Below are 21,911 nucleotides of genomic sequence, written 5' to 3'. Positions count from 1 at the left end.
AGAGGAAACGCACTATGTACAACGAAAAAAAGGTTTTATTTGATGTTGATAGATGGAAAAATTTATTTAGAAAATTGAATTATTGAATAATGACATTTAAAGAGTATAATTTAATGCACTTTTTGAATTTTATCGATTTAAGATCTAGGATAAGTTGAAAATTAAAATAATTTCTGTCAGGGTTTTGACCGGGTAGAATTGGAAGCTATCACGCAGACATAAAGCTGAAACATACAGATAGTCAGTTATGATTCAGATATATTATATATATATATTGTTAAAAATAATTAAAGCATCATGGTTAATATATATATATATCAAAAAAATGTAAAGAAAAAACATTTGCGACAATATCGGGACAAAAATACATATATCAATGGAACATGGATAATACAGGAGGAGTAATGAACTTTTCTCTCAATTGGTCCTGCAAATAGATCAAAGCACGTAATTTAAATCAAATAAATGGAGAGGTATGCAGAAATGTGAATTTCAAAAATATCATTTGATTGCAAAATAAACGGCTTGACATTGGACCCAAAAGAAATGCTCAACGGAATGGGTTATTGAACGTACTACTAATAATACATGATTGGGTCATACTTACCTTGGTTGATCAGATTCGGATTTCTTGGAAACCTCTGCTAGAAAGAAAAGAGAAAAAGCGACTTCCCACAACCATTTGAAATTGGACTATGCTATTCAAACTGCCATAGTAATAACATTTAAATATTTTCGAATAATTTCCTAATACTAGACCTGAGTCACTCTTATTATATGAGTTATATGCAGTCAATATATAGTACACTATAAATATAGGATAGGCTTGGGAGCCAATGTAAACCGCTTATATAGCAAGCAAATGATACCTTTAAACGATATTTTACAAATATACAGCACTGAACTGATCAATAGGGAGCACTGTTCGGGAAATTAAATATCGTCGCTGTTGCTAGGAAAATGTTTAGAAATACATATATATATATTGTCATTTTCGCAGAATAGTATATAATATATAGAATATTCAGGATATAATATATGTGCAGTTTGGTATAAAATTGTTACTCCAATATGTTCAAGGCATACCTAATGTGGCAATCATTCGACCAATCACTGGGAAAAGTTAAAAGCCCGTCCCGATCCCCAAGATCTCTTCCACGAGCAAGGCCCAGAACCTCTGAAAATACGCTCAATAAACGATTTTCAAATGTGGCAATAAACAGTCAGCAGACCAAATATATCAAGATCGATACAATCGAAGCCCCGACTGTGAGATACCCGGTACTATTTAGAGGATGTTCTTTTAAGTGAAATAGCAATGGCTTTGTAATAGAAACATACAACGAAATAACTTAAATAGTACAAGGAGATAATATCTACACATTGGTTGTTGCGCTGCTAAATGGAAAATCCGTTCTAGAGCCAAGGAACCTGGTACATCCTGCAGGTTCGATAAGTAGTCCGATAACATAGCTTTTAGCTCAAGTGCAAGCATTCCAACGGACTGACAGGCGAGTTTTAGAAATGAACTAAAAATTGAAATACTTTACCTTCTACAAGTAACGGGTATAAATATAGTCAATAGAAACGCAATAGGGGCAAAAGGCACCAAGGTGCCTTGTGCTGGCAATATGTATATGGATATATATTATACGGTATATTAAATGTTTATTCAATGCAATGCCGACTGCAGGGCGGATCGGGATCTGGATCGTGGTCCCGATCTGAGCCTGTCTAGCCGGACAACGGTTACAATATGGTTCATCTGCTGTTGCAACAATCAGATATTTGGAGACGTAAAACTTAAGTTAGGTTATATGTCAAAGTTTAGTGTATAAATTATGGTAGACCTACATTCATTTGGGTAAGTTTTCATTGTTTGATTTGCAATATGTATAATTTTATATATAGTAATAACAACACACGATCTTACCAAGTTTGACACTTTTACAATATATGGTTTGTATTTCTTCATGTTTGTTTTGTGAAAAAGTTTTGGGGTTTGATTTCGTAAGTCTGTTATGAACTGGTCTGAAGAGCGGCCTCTGAAAGTACATACTTTATGTTTGTATTTGTTGATATAGATATGGAAACAGGCATGTTATCCTTATAAAATAGTTCGTCCAGAGGTAAATATTGAAAATATGGTTGTATCAGGTTTATATAATCGATAAAGTACAAATGTAGATCATGGAACAATTTAAAAATCAATTCAGTGTCAGCTTACTGCCACGAAAATGATTTGTCTCCAGAACTGAAAGTTGAAAATATTGTTATGCAAAATGTCAAATCAATTGAAAAAGAACACCTTCAAGCGGGACTCTCATTTGACTATATAAATGTTACAAATCTTACCAGATCAGCAGACATAGTTGATCGTGTGTAAATGTCGATCATATCTTGCTCAAATGATTTTCATTACAACTAAGCTAAGCTAAGAACGTGAAAATGGGTTCATGTATTAAATATATGCGTATGCTACTAACGTTATAGTATTTCTGTTATTGCAATTGAGAAATTTCACGAATGGTAAAACACCCATAGCGGACTGTTCAGGCCTGCTCTCGTATGAATTGCCTGAATTGACAGTGAAAGAATTAAAATATGTGAGAGATGTATTTAAAAAAATTGAAAAAACACCCAAAACGGATTCAATTAGCTTCCCTTCGTGTGTCTGTGCAAGTGGTGATGCAAGAGCATATCTATCTTTCGTTCGGTCGGGCTATGCATATATGGTAGTAGGTTAGAGTAGACTTAGTTTCTCGGGGAAGTCGCTTACAAACTAGTGGGGAAATTGTAGGCAATATCCAAATAATAGACAGTGTTAATCATATTAATTTACATTTATGCAAAAGAGTGACGCCACAAGCTAAACGTTCAATGTTTCACTCTCCGATTGATGAACCGAGTGATCCGGCTCCTCGTCTGATCTGATCTTCGCCTCCGTTCTGCCGTGCGTTGTCTGTCTGCCGATGCTTCTGCCTCTGCTGTTGCTGCTGTTATTGCAATTAAAAATCATTTGCCCTTGCATTTCTGTTCTGATTTGCTAGTATTGTGGGGGATAAAAGACATAGGACATAGTAGAACAATAGATCACTGCAAAGAGTTTTACGCGTGGTAAACAAGATTTGGTTAGGATATCACAAGTCATTATGTAAACAACGGATCAGTTCACTTTCCAATTACGCCTACGAATTTAGATTTGGAAATAAATGATAATCATCTGAGGAAAACGCACCATCAAATGGGGGTTTCTTAATCAAATAATTAAGGGATGAGGAATTTCTATTGATAGATATCCTTTTACTATCACTGATGACTATCATCTTCTACACCCTTCCCGAATAATAAGCTAATCCAAAATAAAAATTTGTACTTGCTTAATTGGAAAATGCTGACCCAAATATATGTATATTGTGTAAGAACATTTTTGCAAAGTTGAGAAGGGAAATTGATTTATAAAATTAAGCAATCTATTGAAGCAGATGGGTAAAGCAAAAATACGTAAAGCAATATGCAAAGGCGACAATTCAATTCAAATCGATTCATAAACACACTCCACGACAACTACTGGGAATGTCTTGGCTTTCGAACTCACCCCATGCAAGGCACCTGCATCGTCCTCCGACCGCAGCATCTTCCACTTCGGTGTTCGCTTCCACTCCCACATACATCTCCTCCCCGCTCCCGTTCCCGATCCCTCCGAGCGTCCTCAGTGTTTGTCGTTTTTGTGCGATTTCTGCTGCTGCTGGCCCGGCGCCCCGGGATAACCGCCGTAGCCTGCGCCCGGATAACCGCCAGGATAGCCAGCCGGCGGACCACCGCCCTGCCCTCCGCCAGGCTGAGGCGCTCCCTGCGGCTGACCGCCAGCTGCAGCCGCCGCCGCATAATACTGCGAGTACTGTGCGTACTGGCTGGGCGTCATACTCTGGCCGTAACCGCCGGCTGCCGCTGCAGCAGCTGCGGCTGCAGCCGCCGCCGCAGCGGGATTGGGTTGCTGCTGGCCGGGATTGGGACCTCCCTGGCTGGGATTGGGCGCGTTATTCTGGCCACCCGATGCTCCATTCTGTGGCTAAGGTATTGGATTTTATAACTAAGTTTTTACCGGAGGTCATAATATTCCACCTACCTTGCTCTTTAACGTCTTTTCGATTGCCTCGGCTTCTTCGATCTTGCCCACACTGCGATAGTACTCCGCCCACTGTGCACTGTAGTCAGCTCCCCCGGCACCACCGGCGCCTCCTTGCTGCTGTTGGGACTGTTGCTGCTGTGGCTGCTGCTGCTGGGATGGCTGCTGCTGTTGCGGCTGGACAGGACCTGAGGAGCCGCCCCCCTGCTTGGCCTTCATTTGCTGCTCAATCATTTCAGCCTCTCGATGGCAACCCATTTGTCTAAATGAGGCAGAATAAGGTTAATACTCGGTCCAAAGAGGTTACGACTGCATTTGTTTTCGCTTACTTGTAGTACTCTATCCACTGAGCGGAGTAGTCTTGGCCACCGGCTGCACCTCCCGCCGCAGCTGCTCCTCCCTGATTGGCCATGGCCATTTGCTGCTGCTGTTGCTGCTGACCGGACGGATCCCATCCCTGCTGGCCGTAGGGTCCACCCCAAGCCTGTTGTTGCTGCTGATAGCCGGCTCCCGAGTTCGGATCGCCGCCCTGCATTTGATTCTGGCCTCCGTAGCCGCCCTGCTGCTGATTGTGGTGCGAGTTGTTCTGGCCACCGCCAGAATTTCCGCCACCACCACCACCGCCGGAGCCTCCACCACCTCCACCGCCGATGGGCTTGCGGGAAATGACAGTTAGCTCCATGTTTATCTTCTCGGAGATCATTTGGCGGGCTGACTCCACCTGGTCGGTGGTGCCCTTGGACTTAAAGAGCTTCTCATTGGGCGGATTGCTGGCATTGCGATCCATTTCAGTGTGGGCTCCAGATTGCTGGTTGATCAGCTTAATGGTCTCACCACCTCGTCCAATTACAATCTGCAGGGAAGGGGTAATATTTAGAGAGCTTGTAACTCTGTTGTTCCCAATTGTGAACCTACTCCACATTTGGAAGCGGGCACCAGGAATGTGATTTCCTCCCGTCCGCCTTGGGCGTGATTAACGCCGTATCCATAGCCGTAGTTGGAGTTGCCAGAGTCACCACCTTGGCTACCTCCACCGCCGCCTCCTCCGTTGCCGTTTCGATTCATGCCGTTGCGTTGCTACAAAACAATAAGCGTTTTAAGATGGCGTATTCGTTGGTGAGTTATAATCTTCAAGGGTAATTTTATATATTAGTAAATAAAAAAAATATATGATCACTTAAGAAAGTTGGAAGTTGTAAGTAGACCTAATGATTTAAAATCAGTGAGAATAATTCTAAGCCAATTGCACCAGCTCTCTTTTCATTAGGTATTTATCAAAGTGATTTGTAAGTTCTTCTGAAAAAACGTTTAGCATTAGCACCTCCACTTACCATCACATTCTCAATCAGTCCATCTATGGTGCGCTTGGCATCCTCGACCTGCTGCCGAGTGCCCTGGATGACGCACCTCCGGTCGCCCATCTCGTCGTTTTTTCCCTGGATGAACTGCAGTTTGCAGCCGCACTCGGTTTGGATCTTTCGGATCATGTCCCCGCCTTTGCCAATGACCACGCCCACTGCGATTTTGGGCACAAAGACCTCGACGCTCTCACCGCCGTTGCCATTGTTAAAGTTATTGAATCCCATGCCAGGACCGCCGCCACCGCCACCTCCACCGCCGCCGCCTCCACCACCGCGACCGCCCTGCTGCTGAGCCTGGGCATCCTTCTGGGCAATCAGGTCGAGCACCATCTGCTTGGCGTGCTCAATCTTCTGCGCCTCGCCGGAAATGCGCAGCGGCTTTATCAGCTCCTGGTTCGGGCCGTCCTGGATGATGATCATCTTGGCGCCGGTCTTTTCCTGCAGCTGTTTAATGGTGTCGCCGCCCTTGCCAATGACCAGGCCGACCTTGGCGCCCGGTATCATGATCTCCTGGTACGGCGGATAGCCGCTGGGACCCGGTGGCGGCATGTTGATAGTGAGCAGAACCTCCACCTGTCCGCCGCCAGCCCGATTGGCCATGCTCTGGATCATTTCGCGCCCCTTGGTGACAGTGTCCCGTTGGCCACGCAGCATAATCACCCGATCCTGATCCTGCATGACCTGCACCTTCACCCCGGACTCCGCCTGGATGTGGGTGATGGTGTCGTTGCTGGCGCGGCCCATAAAGGCACCGGCCACTGAGTCGGGCAGTCGGATCTGCTCCTCGCAGCTGGTTCCCGCCGAGGCGGCCAATCGAGCGGCCACTGCAGCCGCCTGGGCAATGGCCTGGGTGATGCTGGCCCCACCAGGACCACCGCCACCTCCTCCTCCACCACCGCCGCCGCCACCACCACTGCCGCTGCTCATGTTGGAGCTGTTGTTGCCGTACTCGGGACTGCCGAAGGAGCGCTTGCAGTCCGGACCGCTATCGCCGTCGTCCATGTGCCGCTTGAAGCTGGGTGCTCCGCCGCCGCCGGAAGCCGGTGGGGATGGACCCGCTGTTGGACCTCCGCCCTGCTGGCTCGGCTGGATCTTGGCCGCAATCTGGAGGGGAATGGGAGATGGAGACGGTAATCGCAATACATACATATACACTTCCGCTTCTTCCTCTTCCTCTTCCCGGGCGAACTCACCTGCTTGGCACGCTGGATGGCCTGCGCGAGTGCTTGCGAATGATTAAGGCCCGCTTGCTGTTGGAACTCGCTCATCTCGGTATGTTCTATAAGGTATATACAATTCGATTCGATTTACGCTCCTATTTTAGTGCAAAAGGAAGCCCCTGCGGGAGTTGAAAATTCAATAGCCGTAAGGGGCCGAGAAAGTTTTTCACAAAAGCCGCTGCTTGCTTTCACACGATTTTCACCGCTTTGCTTTACTTTCTCGTAATGATTTTCAAAACGCCCCCGTTGCTTACTTGTTTAGCTGCCCTTTTTCCGTCGGTTTACCACGTTTTTTGCACTTTTCTTTCGGCTTTTCGGTGAAAATTATGCGTCTGCAAAAAAATTGTGTAGCATTATAGCCAAGTTGGACGCGTTTTTTCGCCCCCTGGATTTTTGCGGCATTCAGTGAACGGTAACACTGCGCATCAGGGACGGCAAGCTAGCCAAGTTTTCATCCACGGTTTGAGTCTGCGCTTCTCATATATGCCCTTCATTACGATTCAAAATATCGTCAAAACATCGATAGGATATTTTCGATGAAATGAAATATAGTTCTGCTGACAGAACACAATTAGTTGCATTGTCCAATGAACTCTTGTACCAGGTGGAGTTCCCGGCACTTCATAGTAATAATTTAAAATTTAATATATGTATAAAAAATGTAAATACAAAATATATGAAATTTACTGTATAAAAATTTTAAATACAAATTCCACGATGAATCCGATTGAGTTCTCTTCTTGCCCTTTTGTCGTCGAGTTTCCTCGTTGACGCCATTTTGCTATTTTTAATCGTGAAAATTGTAGTCTCGTCTCCATTACCACTTCTTGAAAAAGGCGCTTTGGTTTCGGATCTTGAATTTAAGTCAAGCTTTTAATGTCAATCGTAAAAAATTGTATAAAATAAACTTCTGAACTAATTTGGTATAAATTGTTTTTAACTCCTGCGGAAGATATACTTCGTCGCATTCTTTCAAGCTGGACAGCATTGAAATGCACTCTTTGCCCATGCACTTTTTTTACCCAGTCAAGTGTCTCCATGAACACTTCCAGAAAATGGCGCTTTGTTTAAGGATCTTGAATTTAAGTCAAGCTTTTGATGTCAATCGTAAAAAAATTTATAAAATAAACTCCTGAACTAATTTGGTATAAATTGTTTTTAACTCCTGCGGAAGATATACTTCGTCGCATTCTTTCAAGCTGGACAGCATTGAAATGCACTCTTTGCCCATGCACTTTTTTTACCCAGTCAAGTGTCTCCATGAACACTTCCAGAAAATGGCGCTTTGTTTAAGGATCTTGAATTTAAGTCAAGCTTTTGATGTCAATCGTCAACAATTTTATAAAATAAACTTCTGAACTAATTTGATATAAATTGTTTTTAACTCCTGCGGAAGATAGACTTCGTCGCAGCTCGACATCATTGAAATGCACTCTTTGCCCATGCACTTTTTTACCCAGTCAAGTGTCTTTTTGTGTCTTTACAAAAATAAGCAATTGCTGCCTCTTGGAAGCCTAGAAGATCCATGGCTATAGTTTATAAATATGCCATTGCTGCCTCTTGGAAGCCTATAAGATCCATTGCTATAGTTTATCTGGAAGAAAAAAAAAATAAGAGCGAGTTCGTCTTTTACAAAAAGAATAAAAATATATACAGAAGCAAGGGAATAAATGGTGCCTCCAACATATGTTACAGAAATAAGCATTTGCTGCCTCATGGAAACCTATTAGGTCCATTGTCATCTGGAAGAAAAAGATGAAGGACAAGACACCTAAATTAATTTAATGGTGAAAACATAACTTTCTTTTCACTAACATTAGCTAACCAACATAATATAATAAAATACCATTTTTCGATATATGTAATGGTTATTTCAAACAAGGCCAAATATAAAATACCGGAAATATCAAGTCAAAAAAATATTACATGCCTCGCGGACCGTTTTCTGTTGTAATCGTTTTCTGTTTGGTGCCGGCATAGCGGTCACAATGAACACTGGTTGCTGGAAAACCAACTGCAAGCCCCAATATATCTGCCTGCATTGCCGGATGGTCGCGACTAAATATCTCATCTGGCTTATTTCAGTAATGTGGGGACAACTGGTATCTTTTAATATGTAAACGCAGATACTGCCTAAGCATTACTGTCCATTTATTCATCTTATTACCTTTTTAGGAGATCTACATGAACAATATAAAAATTTTTTAAAAACATTAATTATAACAGTGTTTTTAGCAATGATTGACAATCAAGTAACTGACATGCACATTAATCCAAGAATAGTCTTGAAAAAGACCGAGATTGTAGTGGATTTCACAGTACATTTTGCTGTGATCAAATCCTTGACAACGGTGGCACATGATGGGGAAAGGGGAAAGAAATAACCTCAGACGAGTTTGCGTTGTTGATCCATTCTTTTTGTCGATGGCATGGGAATTGGTGTCTCCCAGAGGGTCAGTTGGCGACTGTGACAGGATTAGGGTCGTGGTCAAAATACTTCTTCTAGTTGAACTGGCATCTGAGCTGTTTTTAACTGAATGCTGACTTGCTAAACTAATCTTTTTAGGGGCATTTAATTGGGCTGGTGGTAGCTGCAAGTTATTATGCGTGTGAGTGTGAGGGTGAGATGGCGGGTAATTTTCAGCGTTGTACAACTATTTGGTGAGTAGAATCGATAATAATAAAAAAATGTATTCTTTCTGATGTTATTTGCTAGTATCGACATTTTTTGGGAACATCCTTAATTAAGTATGCCATAACATTTTCCGTTCAAGGTATTCTGCTATACAATGTGGGTGTTACTAGGATCGCTTGTGACAGTTGTCTTTTTGATTGCTCCTAAAACAAATGCAGAGATTTTTGATTGCGATTTCTTTGACACTGTCGATCTCTCGGCAGCTCGAAGGCTCCGGAATGGTGCATATCTATATGAGGGCCTTCACATTCCCGCCCATTTGACGGGTGAATATAACTTTAGGATTTTGCCAGACGGGACGAAGGAGAAGGTGGCAACCCACATAAGGGGGTGTGCCTGCAAACTGAGACGCTGCGCCAGGGTTTGTTGCCCTCGAAACAACCACATACAGAATACCGTGTGCTACATGGACCTTGAAAACTTAGATTGGCTTGATCCGTACTTAAACGTGACTCTAAGCAATGGGACATTGGTCCGAAGGCAGCCTAAAACCGATCTTGTCGTCCAGTGGGATTTACCCTTGCCATGTGACTATATGATCTACCTAAACAGCCAGGAGGAATCTGATAAGTACACTTTGTTCGAGGTTTGTTTTTTCTCTTTTCATTAAACTAAATATTTGCAAATTTATTGGTATCTCAATCGCCTCTTTTTAGAACGGAACCTTTGTACAAAACCATAAATACAAAATGACCCTGAAGAGGCCCGAATACTGCCTCCAGCATCTTCAGTTCAGGGACGAAAACACGAAATACATAAGTAAAAAGCCACAGCCACTCATCTGCGTGATAGTGCTTTCCAAAACGTGGAATACAGCAGATTAAAAACCTTTTCGTTTTAATATTTGTAATAATTATTCCGTAAGGACAACCTTTTTTTGCACGGAACTCAACCTTGGTGTACAAGTCCTAAAAAGAATTTCATTCTTATATGTGAACTATTTTTAAATTATTTATTTATTTATTGAAGCTTTGTATGACATTAGAATATGTGATTTCTATTAATATAGTTCAATGCCAAATTAAATGATCATGAACCGTTGAATTGGATGTACATTTAAAAAAACCTAAGCAAAAATTATTTGGGGTTTGAAAATAAAGTTTAAAATTTTTAAAATACGCGCCCCTTTTGTGTTATTTTTTAGGTATTTTTATTATTATTATTTCCAGGCTAGTATTTTATCATTTCGTCTTCAGAACAGGGCTGCCAACTCCTTGGGTTATAAAATAGCTAAATTAGCCATTGAAAAAAGCTAGCAATAGCCGAAAAATTGGTACTAAATGATAGGACATTTCCGTGCATTTAATCAAGTATTTAAGAGAACTTTTAAGGTTCGTCAAGCATGCCATTTGGAAATCAATTTAGGTAGGGGCTACTGATACCTTTTTTATCCTGTTATCCTATAGTGACACAATGTCTGTCCAGCGTAGGCCAAGAATGTCAGTTCTCCAATTCCCAATTAAAAATCGCTAAATCTGGAGGGGAAAGAACTAAGTTGGCAACACTGTTCCAATGTGACCGTTGCACTCTTCTTTCGTCGGCAACGTTGCGCAGAGCACGGCTCCAGATTTGTTAAACGCGAATTTACCCCACAAAAACGCATTTAAAATGGCTTTCGGTGATGTTAAGACCCCGCAGGGACTGAAGGAGTTGAACAACTTCCTGGCCGACAACAGCTACATCAGCGGGTAAGCACGCGGCCGGGAAGTGAGGTTAGGCACGACCCCACCACGTCGGCATATCAGAATAATACATTTAAGCGCATATTAATTGGTTTTACCCATCATCCCCTCCAGATATACTCCCAGCAAGGCCGATCTGTCCGTGTTCGAGGCTCTGGGCAAGGCCCCCGCCGCCGACAATGTGAATGTGGCCCGTTGGTACCGTCACATCGCCTCTTTCGAGGCTGCGGAGCGCGCCGCCTGGACAGGTGCTCCTCTGCCCCAGTTGGCCGGTGGAAAGCCCACTGTGGCTGCTCCTGCCAAGCCTGCCGCCGCCGACGACGACGATGATGTGGATCTATTCGGATCCGATGACGAGGAGGACGCCGAGGCTGAGCGCATCAAGCAGGAGCGCGTTGCCGCCTATGCCGCCAAGAAGTCCAAGAAGCCCGCCCTCATCGCCAAGTCGTCTGTGCTCCTCGATGTCAAGCCCTGGGATGACGAGACCGACATGAAGGAGATGGAGAACAGCGTCCGCACCATCGAGATGGACGGTCTGCTGTGGGGCGCCTCCAAGCTGGTCCCCGTGGGCTATGGCATCAACAAGCTGCAGATCATGTGCGTCATCGAAGACGACAAGGTCTCCATCGATCTGCTGCAGGAGAAGATCGAGGAGTTCGAGGACTTCGTCCAGTCCGTCGACATTGCTGCCTTCAACAAGATCTAAACATCTGAGATTTTTATATTTTGAATAAACTTGAGCAAAGCGAACTAAGAAATGAAGGTGCCGTTTTCACTTGTATATATGGTATATAATTTATTATTAACTAAAACAGAAAAATGATTGCGGTGTAAGACTTCGAAATCGCGGTTTTATAGAAATCTTCAAGTACTAGTTAACTTTCTAAAAATCGGACTGCATTAATGATTATGGCCATCAATCCATTTGTACATTGTATATAGAAATGAAATTTTTTAAAAATATATCCCCTAAGGTATACTTTTATAAACAAATATCTCTTCATTTTATAATTTTTTCTCTCGCGAGTTCTCTGTTTTAGTCTTTCGTTTTTGAGCTTTAAGTGAGCTTTTGTCAACAAAAAAGCGAGGCTCGTAACACATTCAGCTCAGTTGATCGGGCAGCTCGATAGAGATCGGTTCTATACACAAGTATACACAAATACTGCTCAGCGGTTTTTGAAATTGCATTTTAAAACAAATATTTTTCGGACAAAAGTATTGCTCGTAATGGCTGCCAACAAATTGTGCTGCACTCTGGCTATTGGCGCTCTATTGTGCTTGGGATTCGCGGCTCTCATTCAAGCTCAGGGTGAGTTAAATAAATCGAAATATATATTGTATATTATACAGGCGAGAACATTTCCGTTCTTGTTATTGTTCCCGAGACGAATTTGTTACGCATTTGCTGAGGTTTGCTTTTAGCACGAAATACAAATACCTGATCGTCTGCATTCATTAACATTAATTAGCAATTGTATAGATGTTTGTTTCTTTTGTTCGGCGACAAGACATGTTTCGTTCTTAAGCGGATTTCCCAGCTACATTTATCCATCCATCGTGTTGGTCCGCATTTGCATATGACAATTATCTGGAAGTTGACAAACGTCCATTATAACTCGGGGGTTTCGGATCGGTTTAAGATTAAATAATCGCGCATCTATCATTTGACACGGACCGTTGACTGCGTTGGCTTTCAATAACGTTTCATCGCCATTGAAATTACTTCCGATTTGTGTATGCCCATTACATTAAGCGGAAATTAATTGTAGCATATTTTAAAATTATCTATTAATCACTGGCAGTAATCTGCAGTGAGCTCATTGGCTTTCTGCTTAATAAACTAATTGCTTAAATGGGTAATTAGCACAAATCAAATCGTGAAAAGGATGTAGCTTTATTTGAAATTTCCCCGAATCCGGAATGGAATGTTGTAGTGCAATTTGGTACTCTATTGTTTAGACCGATAAAAATCCCACCTTCGTGACAACTTGCTTCGATGACGTCTGATCATAAGCGAAAAGTTGGCCTGCGTGTGGGTTATCTCAGGGCAAGGAAAAACCCACTAAAAAAGGTTTTTATATAAACAAGAAAATGCTTTAAAAGCTTTTAAATTTAAAGTTAAATTAATTTATATGAAAGGAAGGTATAATTTTACCATTTTTAATCTTGACCCAATTCTTGTGCCCTCGCAGATTGTTTTGCATAGGTCAGTGAACTTAGAACCTCGGAGATTTATGGGTGTGGGTGAAGCAGAAGGCTAGAAGACATGCTGTGCCAGACTGTTAGCCAATCTTCTCGGCTTTGCAAATTGCCAATACTCGTTAAAAATACAAAATTTAATTACAAGAACAAGGTCTTGATAACGCCGATTTATTGACTCATCCTCGCCTCCCGTAGGCGGATTTGTTCTACGGCGATGCTTCAATGTTGCCATTGAAAGTTGCAAAACTAGTTCGGTAAAAAATGAGATGGGTACGTGAGGCTGACAGATTTCAGGTTCATGGGCGTGCAACCAGCGGAATTGCTTTTCGTTCCTTGGAGTTATTTTATTATAATTATGAATTTTAAAAGCACCTATAACAAGGGTTTATTTAAATACCTTTAGTAATAACTATAAACTGTAAAGTTTATTAATGTGAATCCAAGATTGTGTATTTGTTTCGAATTATTCGAATTATTATTAAACCAAGTGACTCGCCTACCAGATACCCCTTTCTCTATTGACCAATTTCAAGGCATATGTTCCGTTTTGTATATTTAGTCAAATTTAATATTTTTATTTTCGTTTATTTTTAAACAACTTCTTAAGCAATAGTCCGATTTAAAAAATGTTTCTGATGTCTACAAAATGGGCGCCAATAAATTTTAAATTTAGATTAGATACACATTTTTAAATCCCAATATTTATTTGATTCCCAATTTTTTCGGTACACTTAATACTTAATTTTTGTACTTTTACATTTTATATAAATTTTATTTAAAAAGTCTTGATTTTTTTCTTTGTGTACTGCTGAAATTCCAAAGCCTTTAACTTGTTATAACTCTCAATATTCAAAACATTACCGAATGCTCTGAATAAAGCGATGACATGATCTGGGCAAATATGTGTGACACAATTCGAGTTTTGCTCGGGCATGGAAAACGATCGCGAGGCTAATCAGCAAACTGAACTGAACTGATTTGATTCGAATGATCTTTTAACCCGAAACAGATAAGCCGGTGACTGATGTGTGTCTGGGATGCATCTGCGAGGCCACAAGTGGATGCAACCAGACCCGTTTCTGCGGCGGTGGAGTTTGTGGACTGTTTCGCATCACCTGGGCCTACTGGTCCGATGGCGGCAAGCTGACCCTGGGAAACGAGAGTCCCCAGGCGGAGGAAGGTGAGTGCTAAGCCCTTCCCTTTTATTGTACTTTCATATATCTTATGGATGTTCATCTTTCTGCAGCCTATGCCAACTGCGTGAACGATCCGTACTGCGCGGCCAACACCATCCAGAACTACATGACCAAGTTCGGGCAGGACTGCAATGATGATGGAACCATCGATTGCTACGACTTTGCGGCCATCCACAAGTTGGGCGGCTATGGGTGCAAGGGCGAGCTGAGCTACCAGTACCAAACGCAGCTGACCAACTGCCTCAATTCGTTCCAGCACATCGACGTTCGCATCAGCAAGTAAACCCATTATCTTGCTAAACTTATGTTCTAATTAAATTTAAATAATGTAATAATTAATAATTTATGGCAATGCATTTGAATTCGATTAAGATTGCGGTATTGAGATTGATAATAAATGACATCGAAAAGGGAAAGATAAGGTTGTTTATTTAAAATTGAAAGAGGATTTATTAATGTGCTTTAATGTGTACTAAAAAATAATACATATTTAAAAAAAATATAAAAATTGGTTTCCAACTCTAAAGATTATTTTTTTAATAAAAAATACTTTCTGTTGCATACTTAGGTAAATCTTTTTATTTATTACATTTAAACTACATCAGTTTAGTTAAATTTTGTATTAAAATCCATCCGCCTTTACCACCTGCCTTAAAATGTGTGTTTACCTGAATGTTGCATACTTTTTGTTGGGACCTTTATATATTGTTTTTAAATTTTTCCCTTCCAACCAAGAATAAATATTTATATTAACATTAAAATATTTTTCCTACTTAAAGGGAAGAGTTATATGAAAACGTAAAAATAAAAGTATTAAAGTTTATTAGATGTAGAATTTTAATACTTAATGGGTTGTTTTTAAAACTAAGGGTGACTTGTGCCATGTAGCTATCGTTAACGGATTGTATAGTTATGGATGCGCCCTAGAAACCGGTATTACCCGCTAGATTGGCGGATTTACCGGGCTAGTACTCAGTTCATTGGATTCAGTACCATTTGCAGTTTCAAGAGCAGAGGTGTTAGATGCAAGATCTTGAAACAGTCGGAGGATGAGAGCTTTATTGGGATATTTTCTTTTCTTACTGCTGGTTTTATCGCCTTTATTAGTGCAAGGTCAAGGTTGGTTTTCGGTAGAAATATTTAAGATATATGAAGGTGTATTAAAGAATTTAATGAACAGGTCATGTGCTGGATAAACCCGTAACGGAGAAGTGCCTCACGTGCATTTGCGAGGCAATCAGCGGCTGCAATGCCACGGCAATTTGCACCAGTCCGGAAAAGGGCACCTGCGGCATTTTCCGCATCACCTGGGGCTACTGGGTGGATGCAGGCAAGCTGACTGTCAACGGAGAGCATCCCGACTCGGAAAAGGCCTTCGTCAACTGTGCCAATGATCCGCACTGCGCTGCCGACTTGGTGCAGAACTACATGAAGAAGTTCAATCAGGACTGCAATGAGGATGGCGAGATGGATTGCCACGACTATGCCCGAATCCATAAATTGGGGGCCTATGGCTGTCAAGCGGACATGCCCTATACTTTCCAGAGTGTGTTCGAGGAGTGCATCGAGAAGTTCGAGGATGAGGGCTTGGAGTGATTAAATGCAAATTAATTTCAAGTTATGTTTCACAACCATACACGTTCCAACCCAAAAAATCATTATGCCAATAAAGTAACCTTTTTTATGGTAAACAAATAAACACCGGGTATCAACTGGGACTGAAAACCAGTCTGGTGCAGTGTTTAATAAAAGTCAGTAGTCACCGCTGAATTCGTTTCAGTGGCTGAACAATCGCGGAACGCATCGAATCGGAAGTGAATTGAAATCTCGCAGCTTAGCTATGCATAATACGCATATATTATTTTTGCTACTGGGCCTTACAATTGGAGGTTTATATGTGCAGGCCGAGAACGCGAAACCCATTACGGAACAATGTCTGCTCTGTATGTGTGAGGCCTTGAGCGGTTGCAATGCCACGGCTGTGTGTGTGAATGGGGCATGTGGCATCTTCAGGATCACCTGGGATCAGTGGGTGGATTCAGGAAGATTGACCATACAAGGCGACTCGCCGCTGACGGATACTTGTAAGAATGGAGATTATATTCCAAATAATCTTATATTTTAATCTCCCATTACAATATCTTCAGCTTTCACCAACTGTGCCAATGATCCTTATTGTGCAGCTGATACTTTGCAGAGTTATATGGTGAAGTACGGCCAGGATTGTAACAATGATGAGATAGAGGACTGCTACGATTATGGAGCCATTCACTATATGGGTCCTTTTAACTGCAAGGCGGATATGCCCTATACCTATGAGAGCATCTTCAAACGCTGCTTGAGGAATGCCATTCGGGATCAGAAGCGACAGAGCTCCAGCTAATCTTCGATTGCATTCTACATTCTAGTATCTAGTTACTAACTTATAAGGAAGAGCCCGCGTAATTTATGTGCGAAGATTGCATTGCTAATATAGGCGTTAGTTTTGATTAATAAACAAGTGGCTGGAAGGCAACTAAAATCAGTTCTGTGGTCAACACGGCAGCAGCAGGTCGGGTTCTCGATTCTCGAACGGATTCAAAGCTCAGATATGCTTCGATTACTCGTCGGCTTGACTTGTTTGTGGCTTCTAGTGGACAGTGGGTCCAGCTTTGAGGGTATGTGGTTTCAATCTATAAAGGTGTACAGCCTAAGCGGCTTTTGCTTGCAAGCCACTGTGCTAATTGAGGCTTAGTACGTAGTAGAGAGTGCTCTATAATTATGGTAATCCATTGGCGTTTTCGCAGTAAACTAAAGCCAGTTTATCGGAACAGCTTTATACTAGAAAGCCGGCCGTTACATCCGTCCATTTTCACTTGTCTCGTACACTGACTAAAGTAAACAATCGTAAAATATATTCATTATAAGGAAATCGATTCTAAGCTACATTGTAAATATTAAGTATAAGGCTATTATTCAAAATTATTCGATCACCTTCGCTTAAAGCATGCTAGCTGCAGATTTAGACTAAAAGAAGGTTTTAAGCTTAAAATAAACTTGCTGGCTTTAAATCCAACTTTAAATTTAATACGAATTTTTGTTTTCTATCCTTAGTACATAAATTTTTTTTACCCACAAATTGAAAAAAAAGTCAAGAATATTTTTTGATTTAAGAAGAATCCGTTCCTTACTCTTTCTTCAGAATGCTTTTTGGTTACAAAAACAAAAAGTTTTTAACAAATCTAATCAATTTATTGGATGTTACTCTTGCTTCGGAATGCATTTTGGTTAAAAAAACAAAAAGTTTTCAACAAAACTAATCAATTTTTTGGATGTTAAAAGTAGCATACAAACTGGTTTTTGACCTTTTATAATAATTATTCTTGAACTACATAAACAATTTACAAATTCTTGAATTTGTTATGTTTTTTGTTCTCTGTATTTAGTGGAAAACAAGCCCGTCACGGAAGATTGCCTGGACTGTCTGTGCGAAACAATGAGTGGCTGCAATGCATCCGCAATTTGTGTAAATGGGGCCTGCGGAATATTCCGGATTACTTGGGGCTACTGGGTGGAGGCGGGCAAACTAACCCTGCCCACAGATACAGCACTTTCCGACGACGGTAGGTTCCAGCTATCTGATTGGAATACCATACAAAATTTCCAAATCTGCCCCACTCAGCCTTCACCAACTGCGTGAACCAACCCCACTGTGCAGCCAACACGGTCCAGAGTTATATGTCTAAGCATGGTCAGGATTGCAATGGAGATGATCACATCGATTGCCTGGACTTTGGAGCTCTCCACAAACTGGGAAACCTTAAGTGCCAGGAAGACTTGCCCTATATCTTCGCCAAGGTCTTCAACCGATGCCTGAAAGACAAGGAGCGATTGGCGGAGGGGAAAATTATCAAAAAGCAGGAAGAGACTTCAACATAATGGATTCTTTATTGGTTTCTTTTCTCCCCCTTTGCGGGGTTATTATTTTCTGTTTTTAAAACAATCCTGGTAACACATATACACATACATACATCGAAACATTGCTTATGTTTGCCGTTTGAACAGTTTCCAATATAGGTATGGATTCTATAGATTTAGTTACAGATAAAGATACATATATATATATAATATATATAGAGGGGTATATGAAAACTACTTTAATATTCTCTCGCTTTTTGCAATTTGTTTAGTCAACATGTTAACATACTGGTAGTATATATTCGTTAATATATCCGGATTCTGGCTTACGTTTGCTAAAGCTGGGCTCTAACATTGGCTTGCCTTATAGTGGTCATGGTTCTATATCTCGAGACGAGGTTCTCTCTAGTTAAGGGTATTCTGTTTGGTAGTCTAGTAGTCGGAAACTTGAAAGTAAGAAGGTCTATTACGGATATTTCTATCAGATTCTGTTCAAATTGAAATTGTTTCAACAACCTTTTAATTGGTAATGATACAGATGAGCTGAGACTGAGGCGAGGCAATGTCAAACGAAAGGCAGCTATGTCTTCATATCCTTAACATATCTCTAGACGGTGAAGAGTTATGAAAGTGGGCAGTAAATCTAAAGAAAACTTATTGGAAGTTTCTGCTTAAAACTAAGAATGAAATGAAAGCAATGTTAAATCAGTGCTTGCCAAAGGTTTATCATTTATACAAAGGTTTGGCATGGTTTTTCTTCTGCTTGGGAAAGCGTATTAAAAAGCCAAGAAAGCCCACAAAGGAGTCTAACTAACTAGGTGATTTAAAAAAAAGAATGTTTTCCTATTGGTAGAACCAACTACAGATCTTAAATCAAAAAATTATTAAAATATTTCTGATGTCAAAAAAATGTATGGGTAATCTCTTTAAGGTGTCAATACTCAAGAAGATTTTTCCTGTTTCTAAAAAATTATTTTTTAAATATTTGGCTTTGTATTTTTTCAGTTTAGTAAGAAACTTATGGAAACGATTAATGGCTAACTAACAAAATATTATCCTAAAAATACAATCAAGCTCATTTCATATGGGGGTGGTGAGGTGGCGATCTGATGCGATCGGATCCGATCTGTTTTGATATAGTACGGGAACCGGTACTTGGTGATGGTCTTAGGGCTAGAATTGCAACTGGAAATATGCGCTTTCGCTGGCTAATTGGGTTCACTTCTTGCTGTTTCCATCGTTGGCCAACAGCAGCTCCTTGGCCTCCTTCTTGCCCCTTTTTTTCTCCTCCTTGGCATGCAGCTTGGCCAGACGCTCCTCCTCTTTGGCCAGTCGCTTCTCCTCCTGCGAAAATGCAAAATGCAAAATGAATAACTTTGTTTGCATGCAGTGGAAATCATAAACAAGAAAATCGGAATTGCTTGCGCTTTATGAGCCACCCGTGCTCATAAGTTTGGAAATTTATGCTTTGCCGGCACAATAGCTTCAGAACATTTCCCATCCACCCACTTCCCGGATCCCCTTCGCCCGCGATTAATGAAAAACTTTTCCAAAACAGTTGGCAAAAAAAGAGGAAAAACGGAACGAGGCCAATTACAAACAATACAAGTATGCACAGCCTGGTTTAGGGGTTCCGCGGGGAAAACAATGCATCTTCCAAACAAAGAGGAGGTCGGGTTATACCAAATTCCTTACAATTTCACCCACCTTCCTGGCTTCCTTCTCAGCCTTCAGCTTGAGCTTTTCCTCCTTTTTCTTGCGCTCAACGGACTCGTTCTTCTTATTGTCAGCCTTCTCTCCTGGAATAAAAAGGTGTCCATTTATTACCCTAGTTGTAAGCTAGATTTTAGGAAATTTAATCATGATTTCATAATCTACACACAATACACAACCAATTTTATCTTTTTTTTTTATCTTTTTAAGAAATATGTAAATTATAAAAAATGTAATGATCCAACTTTATTTTACTTGTGTTGAATACGATTATCTGAATATGAGGTTTTTTCTTTATTTTCATACATTTCAAAGTGATACTAATATATAATGTTAAAATGTATATTTTGGTATTCATCAAATCGAGTATCATTTCTTTTTAATATTTTTTATCAGAGTAATTGCTTTTAAAAGTATATTGTACCACTTTCTGTTTCTTCACCACAATTAAATAACAAATAAATCTTTTCTTTTTAAATTTATTTTTTCTAATTTCAAGTAATTTAGTAATTATAATTGTTTAAATGTGTTCATGACTATGTAATTAGCTTTATCATTTGCTAAATATTAAACTCACTCTGATTGCTGGCGGCGGAGAACAGCGGAAAACTGCGGCTGGAAGAGCTTGAACTGGGTTTGGGATTACTAGCCGATCCAGATCCCGATGATCCTGAATTGGTGGCAGCGCATCCGGCAGAGGCCCTGGAGCATCCAGCTCCTTGTGGGGTTGACTTGGCGGCAGTACCATTTGTTTTCGCCTGCGGAACAGAAGCTGGCGGCTTCTTGTCCTTGGGCATCACGTAAGCGTTTTTGGGCAGCGAGTTCTTCGAGGTCAGCGGGCAGATCTTTGCCCCGCCCGCCTTCAAAGGGGGCGGGGCCAGTGCGGAGCAGCTCAGCTGGATGTTCATCGGACTGGGACGACGTGGCGGAGGAGAGGAACCGGGCTCCCGCAGCAATGGAGCCAGTTCATGGGCACTGGACTTGGTATAAGTGGAGTAACTGAAAAAAATACATTTTTGAATATGTATACCATTCATACGATATCATACCCTCAATTATCATTTTTGCATAATAAATGTATTAAGTATCACTTTTAATTTAATTATACCCGTTACTCGTAGAGTAAAAGGGTATACTAGATTCGTCGGAAAGTATGTAACAGGCAGAAGGAAGCGTTTCCGACCCCATAAAGTATATATATTCTTGATCAGGATCACTAGCCGAGTCGATCTAGCCATGTCCGTCTGTCCGTCTGTCCGTCTGTCCGTCTGTCTGTCCGTCCGGATGAACGCTGAGATCTCGGAAACTATGGGAGCTAGGCTATTGAGAATTGGAGTGCAGATTCCTGAGCTTCTTACGCAGCGCAAGTTTGTTTCGGCACAGTGCCACGCCCACTCTAACGCCCACAAACCGCCCAAAACTGTGACTCCTACAGTTTTGATGCTAGAATAAAAATTTTAGCTGAAATGTAATTTTCTCATCAATACCTATCGATTGACCCAAAAAAAAGTTTGCCACGCCCACTTTAACGCCCACAAACCGCAAAAACTTGTGACGCCCACAATTTTCATGCTAGATAAAAAATTTTAACTGAAATGTATTGGTCTCGTAAATACCTATCGATTGATCCAAAAAAAAATTTGCCACGCCCACTCTAACGCCCATAACGCTTAAATCTGTATACCACCGGTAGGTGGCGCATTTTAATCTCGCTTTGCTGCTTGCATATCTCTATTTAGCTGAGTAACGGGTATCTGAAATAGTCGAGGTACTCGACTATAGCGTTCTTCCTTGTTTTTTTTTTAAATTACTCTGA

At 41.1% G+C, this 21,911-nt stretch overlaps 7 protein-coding genes across 12 annotated transcripts in view; 5 read left to right on the top strand and 2 right to left on the bottom strand.

Annotated features, from left to right (window-relative positions):
- Positions 1 to 90: 90 nt before the first annotated feature.
- On the bottom strand, positions 91 to 7,122 carry Psi (P-element somatic inhibitor). Of its 3 annotated transcripts, none has more exons than XM_070994638.1 (8): positions 6,965 to 7,122; positions 6,684 to 6,769; positions 5,461 to 6,594; positions 5,045 to 5,206; positions 4,459 to 4,982; positions 4,130 to 4,391; positions 3,599 to 4,072; positions 91 to 224 (listed from the first exon to the last, which is right to left on the bottom strand). In XM_070994638.1, the coding sequence occupies exons 2-7, from the start codon at positions 6,756 to 6,758 to the stop codon at positions 3,713 to 3,715; spliced, it is 2,517 nt and encodes an 838-aa protein (XP_070850739.1). In that variant the 5' UTR covers positions 6,759 to 6,769; positions 6,965 to 7,122; the 3' UTR covers positions 91 to 224; positions 3,599 to 3,712. The 3 variants fall into 3 exon arrangements, with proteins under 3 accessions (XP_070850739.1, XP_036669717.2, XP_036669719.2); XM_036813822.3 differs by lacking the exon at positions 91 to 224 and adding an exon at positions 1,649 to 3,096; XM_036813824.3 differs by lacking the exon at positions 91 to 224 and adding an exon at positions 1,649 to 3,046.
- Positions 7,123 to 10,914: 3,792 nt separating this feature from the next.
- On the top strand, positions 10,915 to 11,845 carry eEF1beta (elongation factor 1-beta). The gene is made up of 2 exons (XM_017072306.4): positions 10,915 to 11,093; positions 11,202 to 11,845. Exons 1-2 carry the CDS (start codon positions 11,014 to 11,016, stop codon positions 11,791 to 11,793), a joined length of 672 nt encoding a protein of 223 aa, XP_016927795.1. The 5' UTR covers positions 10,915 to 11,013; the 3' UTR covers positions 11,794 to 11,845.
- A 343-nt stretch (positions 11,846 to 12,188) lies between these two features.
- Positions 12,189 to 14,906, top strand: LOC108008519 (lysozyme). Its single transcript, XM_017072389.4, has 3 exons — positions 12,189 to 12,396; positions 14,299 to 14,469; positions 14,536 to 14,906. Exons 1-3 carry the CDS (start codon positions 12,315 to 12,317, stop codon positions 14,766 to 14,768), a joined length of 486 nt encoding a protein of 161 aa, XP_016927878.1. The 5' UTR covers positions 12,189 to 12,314; the 3' UTR covers positions 14,769 to 14,906.
- Positions 14,907 to 15,447: 541 nt separating this feature from the next.
- Positions 15,448 to 16,184, top strand: LOC108009566 (lysozyme). The gene is made up of 2 exons (XM_017074029.4): positions 15,448 to 15,604; positions 15,666 to 16,184. Exons 1-2 carry the CDS (start codon positions 15,535 to 15,537, stop codon positions 16,079 to 16,081), a joined length of 486 nt encoding a protein of 161 aa, XP_016929518.2. The 5' UTR covers positions 15,448 to 15,534; the 3' UTR covers positions 16,082 to 16,184.
- A 67-nt stretch (positions 16,185 to 16,251) lies between these two features.
- On the top strand, positions 16,252 to 17,009 carry LOC108009567 (lysozyme 2). Its single transcript, XM_017074030.4, has 2 exons — positions 16,252 to 16,569; positions 16,633 to 17,009. Exons 1-2 carry the CDS (start codon positions 16,326 to 16,328, stop codon positions 16,866 to 16,868), a joined length of 480 nt encoding a protein of 159 aa, XP_016929519.2. The 5' UTR covers positions 16,252 to 16,325; the 3' UTR covers positions 16,869 to 17,009.
- On the top strand, positions 17,010 to 18,619 carry LOC108009565 (lysozyme 2). The gene is made up of 3 exons (XM_017074028.4): positions 17,010 to 17,142; positions 17,911 to 18,087; positions 18,147 to 18,619. Exons 1-3 carry the CDS (start codon positions 17,076 to 17,078, stop codon positions 18,401 to 18,403), a joined length of 501 nt encoding a protein of 166 aa, XP_016929517.1. The 5' UTR covers positions 17,010 to 17,075; the 3' UTR covers positions 18,404 to 18,619.
- Positions 18,394 to 21,911, bottom strand: part of LOC108008241 (uncharacterized) — a 27,500-nt gene continuing 23,982 nt past the window's right edge. For all 4 annotated transcript variants that reach the window (XM_036813160.3, XM_065863732.2, XM_036813161.3 and 1 more), the window contains exons 4-6: positions 20,673 to 21,094; positions 20,090 to 20,181; positions 18,394 to 19,726 (exon numbers count right to left, since the gene is read on the bottom strand). In XM_036813160.3, coding sequence (XP_036669055.2) covers positions 19,601 to 19,726; positions 20,090 to 20,181; positions 20,673 to 21,094 — 640 coding nt within the window. In that variant the 3' untranslated portion in view covers positions 18,394 to 19,600. The remainder of the gene's footprint in view (positions 19,727 to 20,089; positions 20,182 to 20,672; positions 21,095 to 21,911) is intronic.

This window comes from Drosophila suzukii, chromosome 2R (genome assembly GCF_043229965.1).
Source record: "Drosophila suzukii chromosome 2R, CBGP_Dsuzu_IsoJpt1.0, whole genome shotgun sequence".
Taxonomy (NCBI): Eukaryota; Metazoa; Arthropoda; class Insecta; order Diptera; family Drosophilidae; genus Drosophila; species Drosophila suzukii.
This window is presented reverse-complemented; position numbering and strand designations above follow the sequence as displayed.

Excerpts from the sequence above, each read along its gene's own strand:
- LOC108009567 (XM_017074030.4), top strand. The coding sequence starts at position 16,326 with ATGCATAATACGCATATATTATTTTTGCTACTGGGCCTTACAATTGGA. Across the intron at positions 16,570-16,632 it reads CTCGCCGCTGACGGATACTT|CTTTCACCAACTGTGCCAAT; the intron begins GTAAGAATGGAG and ends CAATATCTTCAG.
- LOC108009565 (XM_017074028.4), top strand. The coding sequence starts at position 17,076 with ATGCTTCGATTACTCGTCGGCTTGACTTGTTTGTGGCTTCTAGTGGAC. Across the intron at positions 17,143-17,910 it reads CAGTGGGTCCAGCTTTGAGG|TGGAAAACAAGCCCGTCACG; the intron begins GTATGTGGTTTC and ends CTCTGTATTTAG. Across the intron at positions 18,088-18,146 it reads TACAGCACTTTCCGACGACG|CCTTCACCAACTGCGTGAAC; the intron begins GTAGGTTCCAGC and ends TGCCCCACTCAG.
- LOC108008519 (XM_017072389.4), top strand. The coding sequence starts at position 12,315 with ATGGCTGCCAACAAATTGTGCTGCACTCTGGCTATTGGCGCTCTATTG. Across the intron at positions 12,397-14,298 it reads GGCTCTCATTCAAGCTCAGG|ATAAGCCGGTGACTGATGTG; the intron begins GTGAGTTAAATA and ends AACCCGAAACAG. Across the intron at positions 14,470-14,535 it reads GAGTCCCCAGGCGGAGGAAG|CCTATGCCAACTGCGTGAAC; the intron begins GTGAGTGCTAAG and ends ATCTTTCTGCAG.
- Psi (XM_070994638.1), bottom strand. The coding sequence starts at position 6,758 with ATGAGCGAGTTCCAACAGCAAGCGGGCCTTAATCATTCGCAAGCACTC. Across the intron at positions 5,207-5,460 it reads GACTGATTGAGAATGTGATG|CAACGCAACGGCATGAATCG; the intron begins GTAAGTGGAGGT and ends ATTGTTTTGTAG. Across the intron at positions 4,073-4,129 it reads AAAAGACGTTAAAGAGCAAG|CCACAGAATGGAGCATCGGG; the intron begins GTAGGTGGAATA and ends CCAATACCTTAG.
- LOC108009566 (XM_017074029.4), top strand. The coding sequence starts at position 15,535 with ATGAGAGCTTTATTGGGATATTTTCTTTTCTTACTGCTGGTTTTATCG. Across the intron at positions 15,605-15,665 it reads TTTATTAGTGCAAGGTCAAG|GTCATGTGCTGGATAAACCC; the intron begins GTTGGTTTTCGG and ends TTTAATGAACAG.
- eEF1beta (XM_017072306.4), top strand. The coding sequence starts at position 11,014 with ATGGCTTTCGGTGATGTTAAGACCCCGCAGGGACTGAAGGAGTTGAAC. Across the intron at positions 11,094-11,201 it reads GACAACAGCTACATCAGCGG|ATATACTCCCAGCAAGGCCG; the intron begins GTAAGCACGCGG and ends CATCCCCTCCAG.